This window comes from Gobio gobio (assembly GCF_949357685.1).
Source record: "Gobio gobio genome assembly, chromosome: 21".
In the NCBI taxonomy this organism is placed as follows: Eukaryota; Metazoa; Chordata; class Actinopteri; order Cypriniformes; family Gobionidae; genus Gobio; species Gobio gobio.
The window spans coordinates 1,993,546-2,014,989 of record NC_137117.1 but is presented as its reverse complement, the minus strand read 5'-3'; the positions used below and the strand labels follow the sequence as shown (position 1 = coordinate 2,014,989).

At 38.2% G+C, this 21,444-nt stretch overlaps 1 protein-coding gene across 1 annotated transcript in view; it reads right to left on the bottom strand.

The window, feature by feature from the left end:
* Window positions 1-21,444, bottom strand: part of ppm1ka (protein phosphatase, Mg2+/Mn2+ dependent 1Ka) — a 25,667-nt gene continuing 4,223 nt past the window's right edge. Inside the window, exons 2-7 of the mRNA XM_079802608.1 lie at window positions 17,713-18,174; window positions 11,965-12,065; window positions 9,697-9,862; window positions 6,859-7,003; window positions 4,654-4,788; window positions 1-3,014 (exon numbers count right to left, since the gene is read on the bottom strand). Of these exons, the coding sequence (XP_079658734.1) occupies window positions 2,883-3,014; window positions 4,654-4,788; window positions 6,859-7,003; window positions 9,697-9,862; window positions 11,965-12,065; window positions 17,713-18,137 (1,104 nt within the window). The 5' untranslated portion in view covers window positions 18,138-18,174 and the 3' untranslated portion in view covers window positions 1-2,882. The remainder of the gene's footprint in view (window positions 3,015-4,653; window positions 4,789-6,858; window positions 7,004-9,696; window positions 9,863-11,964; window positions 12,066-17,712; window positions 18,175-21,444) is intronic.

The following is a 21,444-nucleotide window of genomic DNA, read 5'->3' as shown; positions in this document are numbered from 1 at the left end:
CATAACAGTATTTATTTCGCACAAGGTTCTCTACACTCATATTTCATAACGTAATATCACTCAACAGAGCAGGAGATATTAATACTTGACCTCATTCACACTAACTCGCATCTTGTGTCCATGAAATAAGGCAACCGCATTTATCAGACAAAAACACATTAGTGACTTTATGATAGTGATGAGATTTCTTACCAAAACACAGTAAAATAATAAGCAGAGATAAAAGCAGAGAACCACAGAATGAGGTTTAACAGGCACTTCATACTAAATATTATATACAGTTTCAGCCGATAAATAACAAGTACATATAAATAACACATTTGTCAGAGTGTTCCAGAAATATTCAAAACAAAGATTTTATTGGACAGAAAAATACTGAATCTGATATAATCAGGGATCTGCTTGACAGGGCTCCACTTCTGTTCACGCAACACAAGCAGAGCAGATTTCTGTTCGGCACATTGAATTATGCACAAGAATTCAGGAATAATTCCTATAATAATTATGAAATGATTTACACAGATTCATTCGGCTGATGTTTCATGCATGAGCGACTGAATAATTATTTAACAGCATGAGTGATCCCTAATAAACAGTAAATCAAATAATCTGCCACAATTACTGTCTTTTCTATTTAAGCTTGTTTACGACTTTTTATCTCATAATTATTATTATAATTTTTTTCAATTTCAAGTTTATATTTTATAATTCAGACGTTTTTTTGCAATTACGAGTTTATATCACAATTCTGACGTTTTTTCGCAATTGCAAGTTTATATCATCACAATGAATTTTTTTGTGCAATAACGAGTTTATATCTCACAATTCACTTTTTTTCTCACAATTACAAGTTTATATCTCACAATTCTGACATTTTATCACAATTACGAGTTTATATCACAATTCTGACGTTTTTCTCGCAATTACAACTTTATATCTAAATTCGGACGTTTTTTCCCCGCAATTATGAGTTTATATCACAATTCAGACTTTTCTCACAATTACGAGTTTATATCTAAATTCGGACGTTTTTTCCCCCGCAATTACGAGTTTATATCTCACAATTCAGACGTTTTTTTTGCAACGAGTTTATATCTCACAATTCTGACGTTTTTTCGCAAATACAAGTTTATATATCACAATTCAGACTTTTCTCGCAATTTTCAGTTTATATCTCATAATTCTGACGTTTTTTCACAATAGCGAGTTTATATCTCACAATTCTAACGTTTTTTCACAATTACAAGTTTATATCTCACAATTTAGATTTTTACTCGCAATTACAAGTTTGTATCTTACAATTCTGACATTTTAATCACAATTACGAGTTTATATCTAAAATCTGTGATGTTTTTCCCACAATTAAGTTTATATCTTCACAATTAATTTTTTTTGTGCAATAGCGAGTTTATATCTCACAATTCACTTTTTTTCTCACAATTACAAGTTTATATCTCACAATTAAACTTTCTCGCAATTACAAGTTTATATCTCACAATTAAACTTTCTCGCAATTACAAGTTTATATCATCACAATTAAACTTTCTCGCAATTACAAGTTTATATCATCACAATTAATTTTTTTTGTGCAATAGCGAGTTTATATCTCAAAATTCACTTTTTTTCTCACAATTACGAGTTTATATCTCACAATTCAGACTTTCTCGCAATTACGAGTTTATATCTCACAATTCAGACTTTTTTTCGCAATTACAAGTGTATATCATCACAATTAATTTTTTTGTGCAATAACGAGTTTATATCTCACAATTCAGACTTTCTCACAATTACGAGTTTATATCTCACAATTCAGGCATTTCTCGCAATTACGAGTTTATATCTCACAATTCAGACATTTCTCGCAATTACGAGGTTATAACTCACAATTCAGAGTTTCTCGCAATTACGAGTTTATATCTCACAATTCAGACTTTCTCGCAATTACGAGTTTATATCTCACAATTCAGACTTTTTCTCGCAATTACAAGTGTATATCATCACAATTAATTTTTTTGTGCAATAACGAGTTTATATCTCACAATTCACTTTTTTTCTCGCAATTCTGAGTTTATATCTCACAATTCAGAGTTTCTCGCAATTACGAGTTTATATCTCACAATTCAGACATTTCTCGCAATTACGAGTTTATATCTCACAATTCAGACTTTTTCTCGCAATTACAAATTTATATCTCACAATTCCCTTTTTTTCCTCACAATTCTGAGTTTAAATATCACAATTCAGACTTTCTCGCAATTAAGAATGTATATCTCACAATTCAGACTTTTCTCACAATTACGAATTTATATCTTACAATTCAGACTTATTTCTTGTAATAACGAGTTTATATCTCACAATTCAGATTTTTCTCGCAATTATTAGTTTATATCTCACAATTAATTTTTTTCCCCGAAATAACGAGTTTTAATTCTGACTTCTTTTGCAAATATGTGTTTATATCAGAATTCAGACTATTTTTTGCAATTACGATTTTATATCTCACAATTCAAACTTTTTCCAAGCAATTACGAGTTCATATCTCACAACTCGCATAAATTCAAACTCGCAATTCCGACTTTTTTAATCGCAATTCCGACATTTTTCTTTTAGTATTGCGAGATCCGTAATTGTGGGAAAAAGGTCAGAATTGTGAGATATAAACTATTAATTACCTTTTTTATTTCGTGGCGGAAACAAGCTTCCATACTTTTTGGATGTAAAGTTGCTGTCAAGACATAAAACCATCAGAGCAGACGTTTTCTCCACCCGTCTCATTCACTCCAGACCGAAGTTCATGCGTTTGGACTTGGATCAGGACACTGGTGGTGCAGTTGTTGAGTGGGATCGTTTCTCCTCGTGCTGAGATAATCTTATGACCGCCGTTAAGACCAGCGGCCGATGGAGGCAAAGTTTCGGCTCATGTCGTACGTGTATTCGGCGTTCTGATGCTTTCCCCAGGCTCCGAACGGGACGACAATGAGCGTGCTGTTGTCCTCCGAGCCGTACTGCAGCGCCTGGGCAACACAAACACACACTTTAAGAAGAGGAATCACAGTGTAACAGTAGCCGCGTTTCCATTACAGATTTGCGCAAAACTTTTGCAATATTTTCTAAAAGTCGACAAAAAAATATTGCGAAATGACAGCGTTTCCATTAACTGATGTTATGCGACTAAAACATTTTTTTTCCTCTCGTGATAAATCATTCCAAAAATCATGCTACGTATGTTGTTAGGTTTCTGTATATCCCAGCCACTCATTTTTAACGGAAAGAGACGTGCGTGTTATAGCACTGATGGCAAGGAAAGCACCTTATACTTGAGCGGCACATATGAGGTGTTATGAGAAATTGTGGCATTTTATATTCTATTGTTTTTTTTATGAGTTTAATAAAGAACTCGTCTTCTGTCCAAACATACCATCATCTGTAAAGAATGATCGACTTTTACATACGCAGGTTATTGTGACGCATTGCTGCCACATACAGAGACGAGCGAAAAGTTTGAATTTGCATGGTGGTAACTCAACGTTTTTTTTACCACTTCGTTATTTTGGCTCGGAATTTCGTTTTTTGGAAATATAAACTGAATTTAGAAATGCTTTTGAGATGAAAAACTTTGCGGTTAATAAACAAAATATATTTTTGAAATGAAGACAGCGTTATCGTGAAGCTTTGCTGTTATCGTGACTGTACACAAATAAAAGTAGACAGTTTATAGTTTATAATGATGTCTTGCACTTATCTGTATGGCTAAAAATGACGGAGAATTTTGAGTTTCCGCTGGAATAAGGAAAAAATTCATCAAAAGGCGACAACGACTTCGTCGGAAAGAGGGTTAAAGAAAGGTTAAAAAAAACGTAGCCTATTTAGTTTCATATAGTTAGGCTATGTCTAAATATTATAATCTTTTAATTTCATATGTTGATTATGAAAAGTGAGCAGCATGAGTAAAGCACATAATCAGATGCGCATATGTCTGGAGACATGGATTTTGAGCACAATTGATTTGTGTTTTCTAGAAAGTCTTTCTTTAAAGTTAATTTTGTTTTGTATAAATTGTATTTTAATTTTGATCAATGTTTAATCAACTATTTGGCTGTAGGCTATATTTAATAAATAAGAAGCAAACCAAGATCGTCGGGAATGGATAGACCTAGTCTTTGAGCAAGGCTGAAACTATAGCGTCTTTCTGTTTTAATACATTTCTTGAATATATGTCATAATTACAGTTGGCCTATAGATAGTTATGATATTTGTGGTTGCACCGGGGTCCGTCATTATAAAGTTACGCCACTTTCCTTATTATGAGAAAATATATGTCGCTTTAACGACATAAGATCTTGTACATACTTGAGTGGAAAAAAAATTATATGTAGGCCCTGTGTGAGAGCAATGCGTGACCGTAGGTGACCTGTAAATGCGAAAAAACTGTTTCCATTGCAGTTTTGCGAAAATTTCCTTTTTCGAATTGCCTGAAAAACCACCTCATGCGAGCGTAAAAACTTTTTTGCGATATATGGGAGTTTTTGCGAAATTGACGCGTTTCCATTGGGCGTATTTTCAATTCGCAATTTCAATTTGCGCAATTTGAAGGGTAATGGAAACGCGGCTAGTGTTCAAATGCTGGTCAGAATAACGTTTTCCTTTCTCCACCTGTTCAGCAATGACATTTGCCGCCTCGGTGGGGTCGTGGCACAGGTTGATGACGTCACAGATCTCCTGATTGGTCATGATGAAGTTGATGCCGTCGGTGGTGAGAACCAGGAAAGAGTCGTGCGCGTGCTGCAACTACACACGTGAGAGAATGAGAATTTGAGATTATTCATGTCTAAAACTTTTATGTTAACCCTCTGGTGCTCTTCGGTCATTTCTGACCGGAACGATTTCTGTTTTGAAATGTTAAAAATCACAGCTTCATCGAAATGATATGAAACTTGGTGACTTTAGAGGTGGACAAAGTACACAACTCCATTACTCGAGTGAAAGTAAAAGTACTACTGGTCAAATATTACTCTGTTACAAGTGAAAGTTGTTAAAAACTATTTTTACTTAAGTAAAAGTACAGAAGTACTTGCTTTTAAAAGTACTTAAGTATCAAAAGTAAATTTCCTTTTTTATATCAATGCATTATTTTATTATTGTTGCATTGTTGTATAAATGCACGCTATGCCATGGTGGTTTAAGCCAGTCAGTAATGCTACATTCGACCACCTTGAACTAATTTAAATACTTAAAAGTTACAAATCTTTTTACAAAGCTACTGTCACTTTAAGGCAGAATGCACAAATCCTACACACTGATACACATCCGATATTCCCCCAACTGTTTACGTTCACTTAAGACATCATCAACTTGATTTACGTGAATACTTTCCAAAATGAAAATTGACATTGTGTGTATTGGTCTGTTTAAGTGCGAAAAACACACAAAAGAAAGCTCTATTCAGTACTCGAGCTCTGGCATCTGATAGGCACAAAAAACAGACTGAACTGAGCTCTTTCATCATCCATATGTCTATGCTTCTCTTTCTCCCAGACATTTACATTTTGCATTAAAAAAAACACTTTTAAAGAAGAAAAAAAATCCTCCACTGACTTGGAAAGCTGCTACAGAAATGACTTTCGACTTTGAGGACCTTGATAGAAATGTAGTGGAGTAAAAAGTACGATATTTGTCTTTCAAATGTAGTGAAGTTAAAGTAAAAGTTTCCCTAAAAAATAATACTTCAGTAAAGTACAGATACTCAAAAAGTGTACTTAAGTACAGTACTCAAGTAAATGTACTTAGTTACTGTCCACCTCTGCTTTTCTAGCATTAGGTATGTAAACACACAAAAAAATTGGGGTCATGATTCAAGCATGCTAATTGGTCGTAAAAAAAAAGTTCTTTGTCTTCGGTCAAAAATGACCGACCATAGGAAATGAATGGGAAATCGGCAAAAACACAAAAATTCACTGAATATTTGTGTGTTCAATCTACAAATCGGTCACAATGCTGAGAAAAAGTGCACAGCAGTGAAGGAGTGACGCTCTAAAACATCAAGAGTGTGATATTGACACACACACACTTATACACACACACCTATGAAAATCTGAACCTATTAACCACATTTGGAATTATTAAAAATCACAGCTTCATCAGAATGATATGACTTTTCTAGCATTAGGTTTGTAAACACACAAAAAAATGATTTGAGCATGCTAAGTGGTCATAAAAAAAAATACTCCCACTTGTGCTCTTCGGTCAAAAATGACCTCCATAGGAAATGAATGGGAAATCTGCAAAAACACAAATTCGCAGAAGAAAAAAAAATCTATATTTCTAACAAAAAAATATATATCTAAAACTTTATAATAAATAGTCTTTGAGATTTTTAAAATATATATTCAAATCCATCAAAAAAAAAAAAAAATCATTAAATGTGTTCAAAACAGAACTAGTGAATGCTCAAGCTTCTCCATAGAGACCTCTAGTGATTACACACATGGTTGCATGATTTCTTAAATAATTGCAAAAGAGGGCGCTAATCTGAATTCAAAAAAATTGTTTTCTCCATTTTAACCTGAAATACTGCAATAATAAAAAAAAATTGTATAATTTTCAATGGCAAAAATAGACCATAATTATTGCATAAATATAAAAAAATACCATCAAATCATCTCAAAATACAAAATTAAAAAGAAAAAAATATTATAAAAGAAAAATCAATTGCATTGGTTTCACTGGGGTGGAGGAAGTTTCATTTTTAGGTGTCCGGTCACTTATGACCGGGAAGATGACCAATGCAACCCCTAAACCAAGAGCACCAGAGGGGCTAATTTGATCAAAGTGACTATAAAGTATAGTGAAAGTGCATACTAGTGTTCGAGTGGTCTCGGGTTCTGCGATCACGCCGCTCTTCTTCAGGTCGAAGTCTCCGATGCTGCGGGTCATTGCCAACCGGCCGTTAACGTTAGCCTGACCGACGCTGTTCCAGGTCACGAACCCGCCACTCTGACGGACTCTACACACACACAAACACAATTTATTAGGGGTTCGAACCCCTAGGGCTCAAACCATATTGTAATTGTAAGGATTTTTAGGGCCCGAGCACCGTCGGTGTGAGGACCCTATTGGAATTGCTCAGCCTATTATTATTCTTCTCCCAAATGAATCACATTTTTGAGGGCCTAAACATGCTCAAACTCATGAGACTTTGCACACGCGTCAGAAGTGGTGAAGATGTGTGATATGGGTTTCAGAATTGACCTATCGGTAAGCCCCTCCCCTCAAACGCAGATGAGCCAATAGCAGTTGAGTATCAGTTGCGTTGGGACCGGAACTCGGACATCTTCAGGTTTCAGCGCCATAGAGAAACACTGGAAAATCCGACGCTCTCATCGGTTTGATGGTGTTTATGGTCAAACGATGTGCCTGAGGTACTGCAACACTGACTACAGCGATCCTGAGAGGATTTTCTGTTTGTCAAACTCTCATTAAGTTATGATTAAAGTCCCTGCTAACATACAAACCGAAATAACTAACTGTCCACACGTCATGTGACACTGTAGGTCAAAAACACATTTCAGTGCCTCTCCATATTAAACTGGTTATATGTAAATTAATTTAATTTTAGATATGTTTAAGGTCTACATTATCTCCTGTTTTGATGGGTATTATAGTCTACGGGTAACGAAAGGAAGAGCTCGCACGCAGTTTATCGCAGTTGTTTTGCAGATACAAAGTCTGACAGTTATTAAATGCACCCTCGAAAAGTCATAAGCTCTGTGTATATGTTTGTTTACTGTTGTATGAGTGTTTTTGTGTAATTTGCTGTGTGTGTTAATGATAATGCAACGGAGAGAGAGAGTTTGTGAATGAGACGTTAATGCGCACTTCTTATGCGTTGTTTGTTCAGCTCTTACGATTATTTGTGTGAAAAACGAGGTAATAAACTTGATAAACCATCAGTAAAGTTTGGCCATCATTCAGACGGGATATACGCTACATTCTGTGTCCAAAAACATCTTGGGATACGGTTTTCACACTGACAGCTTCATTGTAACATATAGCAACTCCGTTTGTTTGTCCGAGTTAGCAACAGTAACTAAGGGGGGCGGGGCTTACCGATAGGTCAATTAGGCGTGGCAAAAGGGCTCGATAGCGCCACCTATTTCAATTAAGCACCGTTCGAGCTACGTTTCACATGCGAGCATGAAATTCGGTAGACACATGTAACAGCCCAATACCTACAAAAAAGACCCTGGGGGCAAAATCTGAAAACCCGACAGGAAGTGAGATATTTCGAATTTTCTCTGCAAAATTTTTGCCATTTCCAGATAGCCTGACAAGCCAGACCCACATCAAGATGTTGGGTCTGGAAACTCACCATTGGCAGGGCTCAATCCGAGGGGCGGGATAAACGCTTGTCTTTCAAACTCCCTCTGCACGCAATAGAGCAACGAAGAAGGTGAAGAGGAGCTAGTTGAGAAATTAAACTTAGGCCGTATCCGGTCGGCAAAACTCAGAACACATCTTCCTTTCTTAAAGGGTTAGTTCACCCAAAAATGTAAATTCTGTCATGAATGACTGAGCCTCATGTGGTTGGACACCCGTCAGACCTCCGTTCATCTTCAGACACAAATGAAGATATTTTAGTGTAAAGCTGATCCTGAGAAAGGCTTCAGATAGAAAGGCTTAAGACGCAGATCCGGCGTCCAGGAATCCATGAAATACACACTTTAACCCCATTTTGAGAACTACGGCGAGACCTAAAGCACGTTCAATGTAGAATTCAACAGCTGAGATACGCGCGTCTTCCTCTGCTTGTAAACAAATCTCTTCTGGGTCATGTGTCCGAACGCCGGATCTGCTCATATTCTCACGCATGCGTCGTGGAGACACACACGGAAGACAAGAACAAGCTGGATAAAGGCGTTATTTAGATTTTTATTGCGCACAAAAACTATTGTCGTCACATCGTAAAGTTATTGTAGAGTCACTGTGGTGAGATGGACTTTGTAACGACGTTTTTAGTGCCTTTTCTGGGTCTTGTGAGTGTAAATGTACTGAATGCCAATGGAGGCCTATCTGAAGCCTTTCTCAGCATCAGATTTACACTAAAATATCTTCATTTGTGTCTGACGGGTGTCCAACCACATGAGGGTGAGGAATTAATGACAGAATTTTCATTATTGGGTGAATTAACCCTTTAAGAATGACTTCAGTGCCGTTCTTTCCTCAAAGAAAAGCTTTACTCCAAGTCTTCCAGAGTCGCAGCCAAAGCCGATTCGAAAGCCGTCGTTCGGCAGCTTCTTTGTTTACGAGTAGCACGTCACGTCACGTTTTGACGCTCTATTCGCGTTTGGTGTCAAAGCAGCATTACGCTTGCCCATTTCTCCTGCTTCTAACACATCAACTCTGAGGACAAAATGTTCACTTGCTGCCTAATATATCCCACCCACTAATACACAGACAATCAGTGTTATAATGTCATAATGTTATGCCTGATCGGTGTATATAACTTTCAATAAAACAGTACTTTTATCCAAGTGACACAACCAAACGAGCGCTTGTGCAAACTGCATTTTGAGTGGCCCTGTCTTCGCTTGTATTAATAGCGCACAGGCCTGATAAGCACGCGGAGAGATCTGGTATCACTACACATAGCAGAACATGTTATTCCTGGAGCGCTAGTGTGTGTGTGTGTGTGTGTACCTGTGTTTCTCATCTTTCCTCTCCGGCGTGTGGTCGTCCGTGAGCTTGCGTGCTTTGCCCTTCCGGCACAGCAGAGCTCGACTGTCTCCAACGCTGCCAACGACCAGCTCGATCCCGTCCCTCAGCAGCGCCACCGTGGCCGTCGTGCCCACCATCATGAGGGACGCTGAGGAGCATATTTATAAATAAACCACAGATTTGAGCTTTAAACAACTACATTATCGCCTGAAAAAGTCTTAAAACTAAGTTGTCACACATTAACAGTAACATTTTTACAAAAAAGACGTGTAGTCACAGCCCATGTCAGCCATTTCTCAACGAGATGAGCCGCTGGCAGTGAAGTGAATGTCACACAAGAATGAAGCGAGTAAACTCAAAATGTTCAAGCGTCCAACTTTGCGCAAATAGCGCGATTTATTCACGTGCGGTGTGAACGCACCATTAGTGCGTTTGATCTTAAAGCTACACTGTGTAACTTTTTTAGTTTATTCTTAGCTAAAAACACGTAGTTCTTACACAAATATATGTGCTCATTAATGTATATTTACTTCTTTCAAGTAATAGAGTATTCTCGTAAGTTTATAATATGCCATTGAAAATACATACGGGTGAGGGGTTCGAATGCGGGTCGCCATGTTGCCCCTCCATCTTGAAAGTACATTAGCCAAAGAGGGACATACCCGTAAATTTAAAGGGTTAGTTCACCCAAAAATGTAAATTGTGTCATTAATGACTGAGCCTCATGTGGTTGGACACCCGTCAGACCTCCGTTCATCTTCAGACACAAATGAAGATATTTTAGTGTAAATCTGATGCTCTGAAAGGCCTCCATTGGCTCAACTTTACACTCTCAAGACCCTTAAAAGACACTAAAGACTAAAGTTACAAAGTCCATCTCACTACAGCGGCTCTACAATAACTTTATGAATCGGCGACAATAGTTTTTGTGCGCAAAAAAACCCTAAATAACGACTTACATAGTGATGACGATTTCAAAACACGGCCTCATGAAGCTTCGAAGCGTTATGAATCAGTGAGTCGAATGATGATTCGGATCGCGTGTCAAACCGCCAAACTGCTGAAATTTGGCGATTCAAACCACTGATTCATAACGCTCTGAACCGCTGAATCAACTCAGTGATTCATAACGCTCTGAACCGCTGAATCGACTCACTGATTCATAACGCTCTGAACCGCTGAATCAACTCAGTGATTCATAACGCTCTGAACCGCTGAATCGACTCACTGATTCATAACGCTCTGAACCGCTGAATCAACTCAGTGATTCATAACGCTTCGAAGCTTCATGAGGCCGTGTTTTGAAATCGTCATCTCTATATAAGGTGTTATTTAGGGTTTTTTTGCGCACAAAAACTATTATCGCCGATTCATAAAGTTATTGTAGAGCCGCTGTAGTGAGATGGACTTTGTAACTTTAGTCTTTAGAGTTTAAAGTGCATTGAGCCAATGGAGGCCTTTCAGAGCATCAGATTTACACTAAAATATCTTCATTTGTGTCTGAAGATGAACGGAGGTCTGACGGGTGTCCAACCACATGAGGCTCAGTCATTAATGACACAATTTACATTTTTGGGTGAACTAATACTTTAAGCTTCGCCTTTCACCGTGTCGAATGTGGACGAGGTCGAACTGGAAGCCATGTTAATCTTGGACTAAATCGGAATTGAGAGGAACAGAAACTAATATTCTCTGGATGGTCATATACCTTTTCACCGCTAGATGGGGGAAAATATCACACAGTGTAGCTTTAATTGAATCATGCATCCAACCTTGAACCTTCGAGTCATCAGTGCTTTGTGGACATTATTTATTACGGTGGCCGATTTAGTCCAAGATTAACATGGCTTCCAGTTCGACCTCGTCCACATTTGCCATCGAGTGTTAAAACGCGGAAGGCGAAGCTTGAATTTACGGGTATGTCCCTCTTTGGCTAATGTACTTTCAAGATGGAGGGGCAACATGGCGACCCGCATTCGAACCCCTCACCGTATGTATTTTCAATGGCATATTATAAACTTACGAGAATACTCTATTACTTGAAAGAAGTAAATATACATTAATGAGCACATATATTTTTGAAAGAACTAAGTGTTTTTAGCTAAGAATAAACTAAAAAAGTTACACAGTGTAGCTTTAAAGAACGCTTACAGGATATGATGGTCATTAAAGTGGCTGTGTATGTGTGAAATCCTCACACAGGGAACGCAAATGCATAAATGAAAATGATAATTTAGTATAATGTCATACCATTGCCGTATATCTGCAGCTCCGCAGCCAAAGCCGCGTCCACCTGCAGGAACGCTTTAGACAAAACCGCCTGTAAATCTGTTTCCACCTCCAAACAATCCCTACAAAACACAAAAAACTTCACTATTTCATTCACAATGCTGTGTTATTTTCAGTGTTGGGGGAAATGCATTACAAGTAACTTGAGTTACGTAATAATATTACTTTTTCCAAGTAACTAGTAAAGTAACGCATTACTTTTCAAATTTACAACAAAATATCTGAGTTACTTTTTCACATTAATTTGACTGACAGCTCTCTAAATCAAAATGAATAAAATCAGTCAAATGCAAAATCAGAGTACTATGCAAACCTCCAATAATTAAATGTTAAATAAAACAACTATTTTTATGCATCATCTACCTTTATATTTCATTTACCAATGTCTTGCTGCTGACCTTTGATGATGAAAATTACTAGATTTGTTGTTTTTATTGGTAAAACTTTTTTCTCCTGCATCTATTCCTCCATTATCCAGAGCTGCGCCCTCTACTGTTCATGAGGGAATCTGCATTTTTACCTGAGCCTGGGGCTTATTATTTACATTTTGGTATGAAGAGGTCTTTACCGTTGCACAAAAATATAACTTTTTTGTTATAACAAAAACAAAAACAAAAACAAGCCCAGCCCAGGTGAGAAAAAGTAACGCAACGCATTACTTTTCTTAAAAAGTAACTCAAATAGTTACTTTTTAAGGGAGTAACGCAATATTGTAATGCATTACTTTTCAAAGTTACTTTCCCCAACACTGGTTATTTTTACATTCCGGGTCAATTTGACCGGCCACACGTTTTTGAGTTGTTTCTCATTTAAGGTCATGAAGATGATTCAATTATGATTAAACATTTTAATCTAATGAATTATAATGATGTAGTGATTAAATAATTGCACATCAAATTATCCCCAAAAGATCATTTAAAGTCATTATTGGGATAAATGAGAAAAGCATTACAAAAAGTATCTTTAAGGCCTGTGCAAACCATTTTTTCGAGACGTTTTTCGGCGGGTCTTTTAGACTGTAAAACAATATGGCCGTAGTGTCGTCACCCGTAGGACTCTGAAGAGCAGTTTTGAAGTGTAAAGTAGGGTAGAGCGAGCCGTCGCCATCTTGGCATCGTCATCGCGCGTCACTTCGCGATAACAGAAAATTAGCAAAGAGGCGGGACGTGGGCGGAGCTGAGGTGACGACTAACAGACAGCAGACAAACGGCTATCCACCTGTCACTCAAAGTGGACACGGCCTTAATTATGCACAACTTTAAGGCTTTATATAATTATAAACGAATGAGTTATAAAAACATCCCCCCCCTCACAGTCGTCATGAAGGGCAAAATTAGCCGAATAGACCAAAAGCTACAGTAAACATGTGTTCTTCTGCTGTAAAGTTGGCCATTTTAACACGAGCTCAATGAGATTCTGCTCCTTCTGGAGTCTGTCTCTAGTGGCCAGTCCATGAACTGCAGTTTAACCCTTAAATGCATACCTCGGGTCTTTAGCGACCCGAGACGTCATTCACTACCCTCCTCCTCACTCATTTTTTAAAGTTAGACATCAACCTTCTTAGTATTCCTCTATCAATCCATTTTAAACAATATAACAAGAAAAAAATAATACAATTATAATTGAATGCCTGTTTTTCCACTAGTTTTTTTGTCAAAATTGTATCGGGTTGCTAACGAAGATGTGTGTAAGAGTGTAATCTTAAGTACTTTTTTTCCCCTGCACAATAATAAATGAATATATAATGACGAAATAAGTGCAGTTCACCTTTATTCCACAAGGTGGCAATACACAATGATGAAGTGACGTTTCACTCATAGTTAACTCAGACTGAAAACGAAACAATAATAATTATAATTTGCAAAACTTGAAATGAGCAAGTACTGAACACAGTCACATATTACAGTCACTTGATGATGGATCTGATGAAGGAAGCTGTCAGTGATCATAATATATATTTTCAAGACGTTGAAAATTATTTCTGAGAGTATGTTTGAGATGGTGAATATGATCCAGATGCTAAATGTCCTGGGAAATGAGTTCTGACGAGGACAGTGGTGATGGTATAAAACATCTGCTCAAACCGAACCCCTTCAAGCTCTAAAAGGTAACGAAATATGTTTTATTTTATTCTTCTGTAATTGTTTTATATCAGGAGTTTTATATATTATCGCGGCAGGTATAGATCTATCCGCGTAAGATATAGATCCGGGTCGCTAAAGACCCCAATATGTAAGAATGTTTGGCGAAACAGTCACGCATTTAAGGGTTAAGTCACTTTTTTAAGTCACAACCCAAGGCGCTTTTTTTTTAAATGCCGCTTTTACGCCGGGCGTTTTGCGCATCGGTGTGCACACTCACATTGGCTCCCTTTGTTTAGTCACGAGGCGTTAAACGTCTGCGATAAACGCGCGTGGAAATCGTCCCGGTGTGAACAGGCCTTTACAAAGAAATATTATATTTTATTCAACATAGAATTTATTACACATAAACTTTTAGGCTACATGAGGGTGAGTAAATTATGTCAGAATTTTCATTTTTGGGTGAACTATACCTTTAGCGTTTTTTTTTTAAATTATTAATATGGAGATATGAAATTTTTGTTTTAATGAAATCATACTCTAAAACTGCCAGAGAAATATACGTTGCATTAAAGGTTTACTTTTTTTGTATTAATTATTTTAAAATTAAACAAAAAATACTTAAATTATACCAGGAATTATATTTAAAGAAACACGCCACTATTTTTGAAAATAGGCTCATTTTCCGACTCCCCTTGAGTTTAAACAGTTGAGTTTGACCGTTTTCGAATCAGTGTTGCCAACTTAGCAATTGTGTTGCTAGATTTAGCAACTTTTCAGACTACCCTAGCAACTTTTTTTCAAAAAGCACCTAGCAACAAATTTTGCAATTTTTAAAATTTATTTAGCAACTTTTGGAAAATGACTCTAATCCAAACAACACACGTACAAGCTAGCTCAAAAGGCCGAGCCTTTCCTTTATAATTCCTCAAGATCGCTGTGGAAATGGCTGTAAAGAGGATAGCATATTTACGGAGCCTTGCATATGACATAAACTAGCAGGCTAAATCGTACACACGATTTATAAATCGAGGGAACAAATTAGTAAATTTTGCGCACAATTTACTTTTTTTCTCTTGCACGTCATGTGCGGGGCTCCGTACATATTAACTAACACAATGCTTTAATTTATTTTACAAACAAATTTAAATTAGCTTTTCAAATAATATCTATGCGTAGTTTTGCCTTGCGATTACGTAATGACGTCATAGCGCAATGATGTTCCAGCGTCATTTAGCAACTTTTAGCAACAACTCGATCTGCCTTTAGCAACTTCCCCTGAAAATTTGTTGGCAACAGTGTTTCGAATCGATTCAGCCGCTCTTCAGGTCTGGCGCTAGCACTTTTAGCATAGCTTAGCATAGATCATTGAATCTGATTAGACCGTTAGCATTTCGCTCAAAAACGATCAAAGAGTTTCAATATTTTTCCTGTTAAAGCTTGACTCTTTTGTATTTACATCGTGAACTAAGACAATGAGAAAATGAAAATGAGAAGTTGTGATTTTCTAGGCCGATATAACTAGGAACTATACTCTCATTCCTGCGTAATGATCAAGAGCTTTGAGCCGTACCATGACTGCAGCAGCGCAATGATATTACACAGCGCCTGATAATAGTCCCAGCGCTCCCTATGCAAGGAGGATGTCACATGTTGACGCAACTTTTCATTTTCCGTCGGTCTTAGTACACGATGTAACCACAGAAGAGTCAAGTTTAAAATTAGGAAAAATATCAAGACTCTTTGGTCATTTTTGAGCGAAATGCTAACGGTCTAATCAGATTCAATGATCTATGCTAAGCTATGCTAAAAGTGCTAGCGCCAGAGCTGGAGATCGGCTGAATGGATTCAAAAACGTTAAAACTCAACTGTTCAACTCTAGAGGAGTCGGAAAATGAGACTATTTTCAAAAATAGTGGCGTGTTCCTTTAAAACGGCATTTGACAACTACTTAAAAGTATTTTTACAAAATGTGAATATTATAAATAAATTATGTTTTTTTTCATTGTGTGATTATTGGTGAATTGCATTGAATTAAACTAAAATGTTTTTAAAATGTTTATTTTCATAAGATTATTGGGGTGTTTTACAAGAAAATACTAATTCATTCTTTCTACTTCAAAAGTTCACGTTTAATTCAAAACTTAAAATTATACGTAAAAATGGCCTGGTCAATTTCACCTGGAATTTCAAAAATTAGCCTATTTTCAAAAATAGTGGCGTGTTCCTTTTAAAACGGCATTTAACAACTATTTAAAAGTATTTTTACAAAATATAAATAAATATATAATGTTTTTTTCATTGTGTGATTATTTGTGAATTGCATTGAATCAAACTAAAATGTTTTTTAAAATGTTTATTTTCATAAGATTATTGGGGTACTTTTTACAAGAAAATACTAATTCATTCTTTCTACTTCAAAATTTCACGTTTAATTCAAAACTTAAAATTATACGTAAAAATGTACGTAATTATTTGTGAAAGCCTGGTCAATTTCACCTGGAATTTCAAAAATTAGCCTATTTTCAAAAATAGTGGCGTGTTCCTTTTAAAACGGCATTTAACAACTATTTAAAAGTATTTTTACAAAATATAAATAAATATATAATGTTTTTTTCATTGTGTGATTATTTGTGAATTGCATTGAATCAAACTAAAATGTTTTTTAAAATGTTTATTTTCATAAGATTATTGGGGTACTTTTTACAAGAAAATACTAATTCATTCTTTCTACTTCAAAATTTCACGTTTAATTCAAAACTTAAAATTATACGTAAAAATGTACGTAATTATTTGTGAAAGCCTGGTCAATTTCACCTGGAATTTCAAAAATTAGCCTATTTTCAAAAATAGTGGCGTGTTCCTTTAAAGCGGCATTTGACAACTATTTAAAAGTATTTTTACAAAATGTGAATATTATAAATAAATTATGTTTTTTTTTTCATTGTGTGATTATTGGTGAATTGCATTGAATTAAACTAAAGTGTAAAAAAGTTTTTAAAAATGTTAATTTTCATAAGATTATTGGGGTGTTTTTACAAGAAAATTCTAATTTATTCTTTCTACTTCAAAAGTTCACGTTCACGTATTGGTGAATTGCATTGAATTAAACATTTGAAAAACTTTTTTACACTTTAGTTTATTTTTATAAGATTATTGGGGTGTTTTACAAAGAAATACTAATTTACTAATTATACTAATTGAATACTAATTCAAAACTTAAAATTATACGTAAAAATGTACGTAATTATTTGTGAAAGCCTGGTCAATTTCACCTGGAATTTCAAAAATTAGCCTATTTTCAAAAATAGTGGCGTGTTCCTTTTAAAACGGCATTTAACAACTATTTAAAAGTATTTTTACAAAATATAAATAAATATATAATGTTTTTTTCATTGTGTGATTATTTGTGAATTGCATTGAATCAAACTAAAAAGATTTTAAAATGTTTATTTTCATAAGATTATTGGGTTACTTTTTACAAGAAAATACTAATTCATTCTTTCTACTTCAAAAGTTCACGTTTAATTCAAAACTTGTGATTTTTTTTTATAGTTTTTTTGTGAAAGCCTGGTCAATTTCACCTGGAATTTCAACATAAAATAGGTTAAACGGGTCTGAAGGTCACCTGAGGTGCTGCTCCATGTGTTTGTGACAGAAATCTGCGGCCTGAGGTCCTCCGTGTCCGTCAAACAGAGCGAAGTACAGAATGTTATGCGCGAGCTTGCTCACTCGGAAGCGATCCTCGTTTTCCCGCCGGCGGCCGATGTGGGAGGCGCAGCCCACTTTGGACAAGCTGACGTGCGGGATGGGGGTTCCGTAGCGGATGCTGGGCGGCAACTGGATGGGCTCCTCTATCCGGTTATCCCAAATCCCAAAGGAATCCCACGTGGCCGGACGTCCGCTTCCGTCCATGTCCAAACGTGTGCTGTTGCATCGGACTCCGGGATTGGCCGGCTCCCGCTCACACACACTCCGGACTGGATGTGCGTTCGCACTCCGGCCCACCGCGGACATGCTGCACCGGAGCAGCCGGCACAACGAGATGGACATTGAGACTCTGTTCCTCGGCACACTTCAGATGGGACTCCTGCGATAAAAATTAAAGGGTAACACGTTGGAATGAGTGCTTGCAAATCGATTAATCGCGATTAAAGGGTTAGTTCAGCCAAAAATGTAAATTGTGTGATTAATGACTGAGCCTCATGTGGTTGGACACCCGTCAGACCTCCGTTCATCTTCAGACACAAATGAAGATATTTTAGTGTAAATCTGATGCTCTGAAAGGCCTCCATTGGCTCAACTTTACACTCTCAAGACCCTTAAAAGACACTAAAGACTAAAGTTACAAAGTCCATCTCACTACAGCGGCTCTACAATAACTTTATGAAGACGAGAATAGTTTCTGTGCGCAAAAAAACCCTAAATAACGACTTATATAGTGATGACGATTTCAAAACAAGGCATCATGAAGCTTCGAAGCGTTATGAATCAGTGTCGCGTGTCAAACCGCCAAACTGCTGAAATTTGGCGATCCAAACTGCTGAATCGACTCACTGATTCATAACGCTTCAAACTGCTGAATCGACTCAACTCACTGATTCATAACGCTTCAAACTGCTGAATCGACTCACTGATTCATAACGCTCTGAACAGCTGAATCGACTCACTGATTCAAAACGCTTCGAAGCTTCATGATGCCTTGTTTTGAAATCGTCATCACTATATAAGTCGTTATTTAGGTTTTTTTTGCGCACAAAAACTATTGTCGCCGATTCATAAAGTTATTGTAGAGCCGCTGTAGTGAGATGGACTTTGTAACTTTAGTCTTTAGTGTCTTTTAAGGGTCTTGAGAGTGTAAAGTTGAGCCAATGGAGGCCTTTCAGAGCATCAGATTTACACTAAAATATCTTAATTTGTGTCTGAAGATGAACGGAGGTCTGACGGGTGTCCAACCACATGAGGCTCAGTCATTAATCACACAATTTACATTTTTGAGTGAACTAACCCTTTAATCTCATCTAGCATAAAAGTTTGTAAATATATAATATGTGTGTGTGTGTGTGTGTGTGTGTGTGTTTATACACTATATTGTCAAAAGTATTGGGCCGCCCCTCCAAATCACTGAGTTCAGGTGTTCAATCACTTCATGGCCACAGGTGTATAAATCAAGCTCTAGCAGACGCTGCTACACACATTAGTGAGAGAATGAGCCATTCGGGAAATTTCCTCACCACTAAATATTCCACACTCAACTGTTAGTGGGATTATAACAAAGTGGAAGCAATTGGGAAAAACAGCAACTCAGCCACGAAGTGAAATCACAGAGCGGGGTCAGCGCATGCTGAGGGTCACAGAGCGGGGTCAGCGCATGCTGAGGGTCACAGAGCGGGGTCAGCACATGCTGAGGGTCACAGAGCGGGGTCAGCACATGCTGAGGGTCACAGAGCGGGGTCAGCTCATGCTGAGGGTCACAGAGCGGGGTCAGCGCATGCTGAGGGTCACAGAGCGGGGTCAGCACATGCTGAGGGTCACAGAGCGGGGTCAGCACATGCTGAGGGTCACAGAGCGGGGTCAGCTCATGCTGAGGGTCACAGAGCGGGGTCAGCGCATGCTGAGGGTCACAGAGCGGGGTCAGCGCATGCTGAGGGTCACAGAGCGGGGTCAGCACATGCTGAGGGTCACAGAGCGGGGTCAGCTCATGCTGAGGGTCACAGAGCGGGGTCAGCTCATGCTGAGGGTCACAGAGCGGGGTCAGCGCATGCTGAGGGTCACAGAGCGGGGTCAGCGCATGCTGAGGGTCACAGAGCGGGGTCAGCACATGCTGAGGGTCACAGAGCGGGGTCAGCTCATGCTGAGGGTCACAGAGCGGGGTCAGCTCATGCTGAGGGTCACAGAGCGGGGTCAGCACATGCTGAGGGTCACAGAGCGGGGTCAGCTCATGCTGAGGGTCACAGAGCGGGGTCAGCTCATGCTGAGGGTCACAGAGCGGGGTCAGCGCATGCTGAGGGTCACAGAGCGGGGTCAGCGCATGCTGAGGGTCACAGAGCGGGGTCAGCGCATGCTGAGGGTCACAGAGCGGGGTCAGCGCATGCTGAGGGTCACAGAGCGGGGTCAGCTCATGCTGAGGGTCACAGAGCGGGGTCAGCGCATGCTGAGGGTCACAGAGCGGGGTCAGCGCATGCTGAGGGTCACAGAGCGGGGTCAGCTCATGCTGAGGGTCACAGACCTCCAAACTTCTGTGGCCTTCAGATGAGCTCAAGAACAGTGTGTAGAGCTTCATGGAATGGGTTTCCATGGCCGAGCCGCTCAACCAAGCCTTACATCAATGCAAGTGTGGTGAAGGGATTGAAAATAATCAAAGATATTTGATATTTGAAATCCAACAAAGAAATTTGCTTTACTGTTGTCAACACATTTGCTTATCCGAAGGACCACCTGAAAGACAATAGAGAGGCCTGTAGGCTGCATGGGGTGCCACACCTATCCTATACAGTGGGGGAAGTTTGGTCTGATTGGTCAGTTTGAATGTTATGTGTGAGTTTGGTCTGATTGGTCAGTTTAAAAGAATACATTTGGTTTCAGTCATATGGTCAAGGAATAGATAAAAGGATTGGAACTGTGTCTCTCGCTCTCTTTTCCTCTGGCTCTTGAAGTCATTGGGGCTTCTTTGCTCTCTTTCTCTCTCTCTCTCTCTCTCTCGCTCTCTCGCTCTCTCGCTCTCTCGCTCTCTCGCTCTCTCGCTCTCTCACTCTCTCACTCTCTCTCTCTCTCTCTCTCTCTCTCTCTCTCTCTCTCTCTCTCTCTCTCGCTCTCTCGCTCTCTCGCTCTCTCGCTCTCTCGCTCTCTCGCTCTCTCTCTCAGGTAACGTTGTATTCATGCTGTGTACGATTAATGGTATAAGTTTATCATCTCATTTTTCCATTTTTAAACTGTTTTAAGTGTAACCATAACCAGATTTTGTCATTAAATCCTTTCTATTACAAATACTGTGCTAACTAGTTTTGATTTAGTATTGACTGTGAAGTGCTCCCTATTGCAATACAATATAGTCACATTATAGCAACGCTCTCCCACATATTTTGCTATTGTAACTGCGCTCATCTCCGTCGTTGGTATAAGTTGCGGTGGGTGGAAATAGACGAGAAATGTACAGTTTTCTTCCATCTTTCTGATAACGTTTTTTAGTCTAATGGCAACCCTGTAGATTGAACCATCTACAGGAGTCCACTCTTACAGTGGGATGCATTGGGGTAAAGCGCGCCGCCACTGGACTCTAGAGCAGTGAGAGTGTTCTCTGAGTGACCAATCACGCTTCTCTGTCTGACAATCCCATGGACGAGTCTGAGTTTGGCGGTTG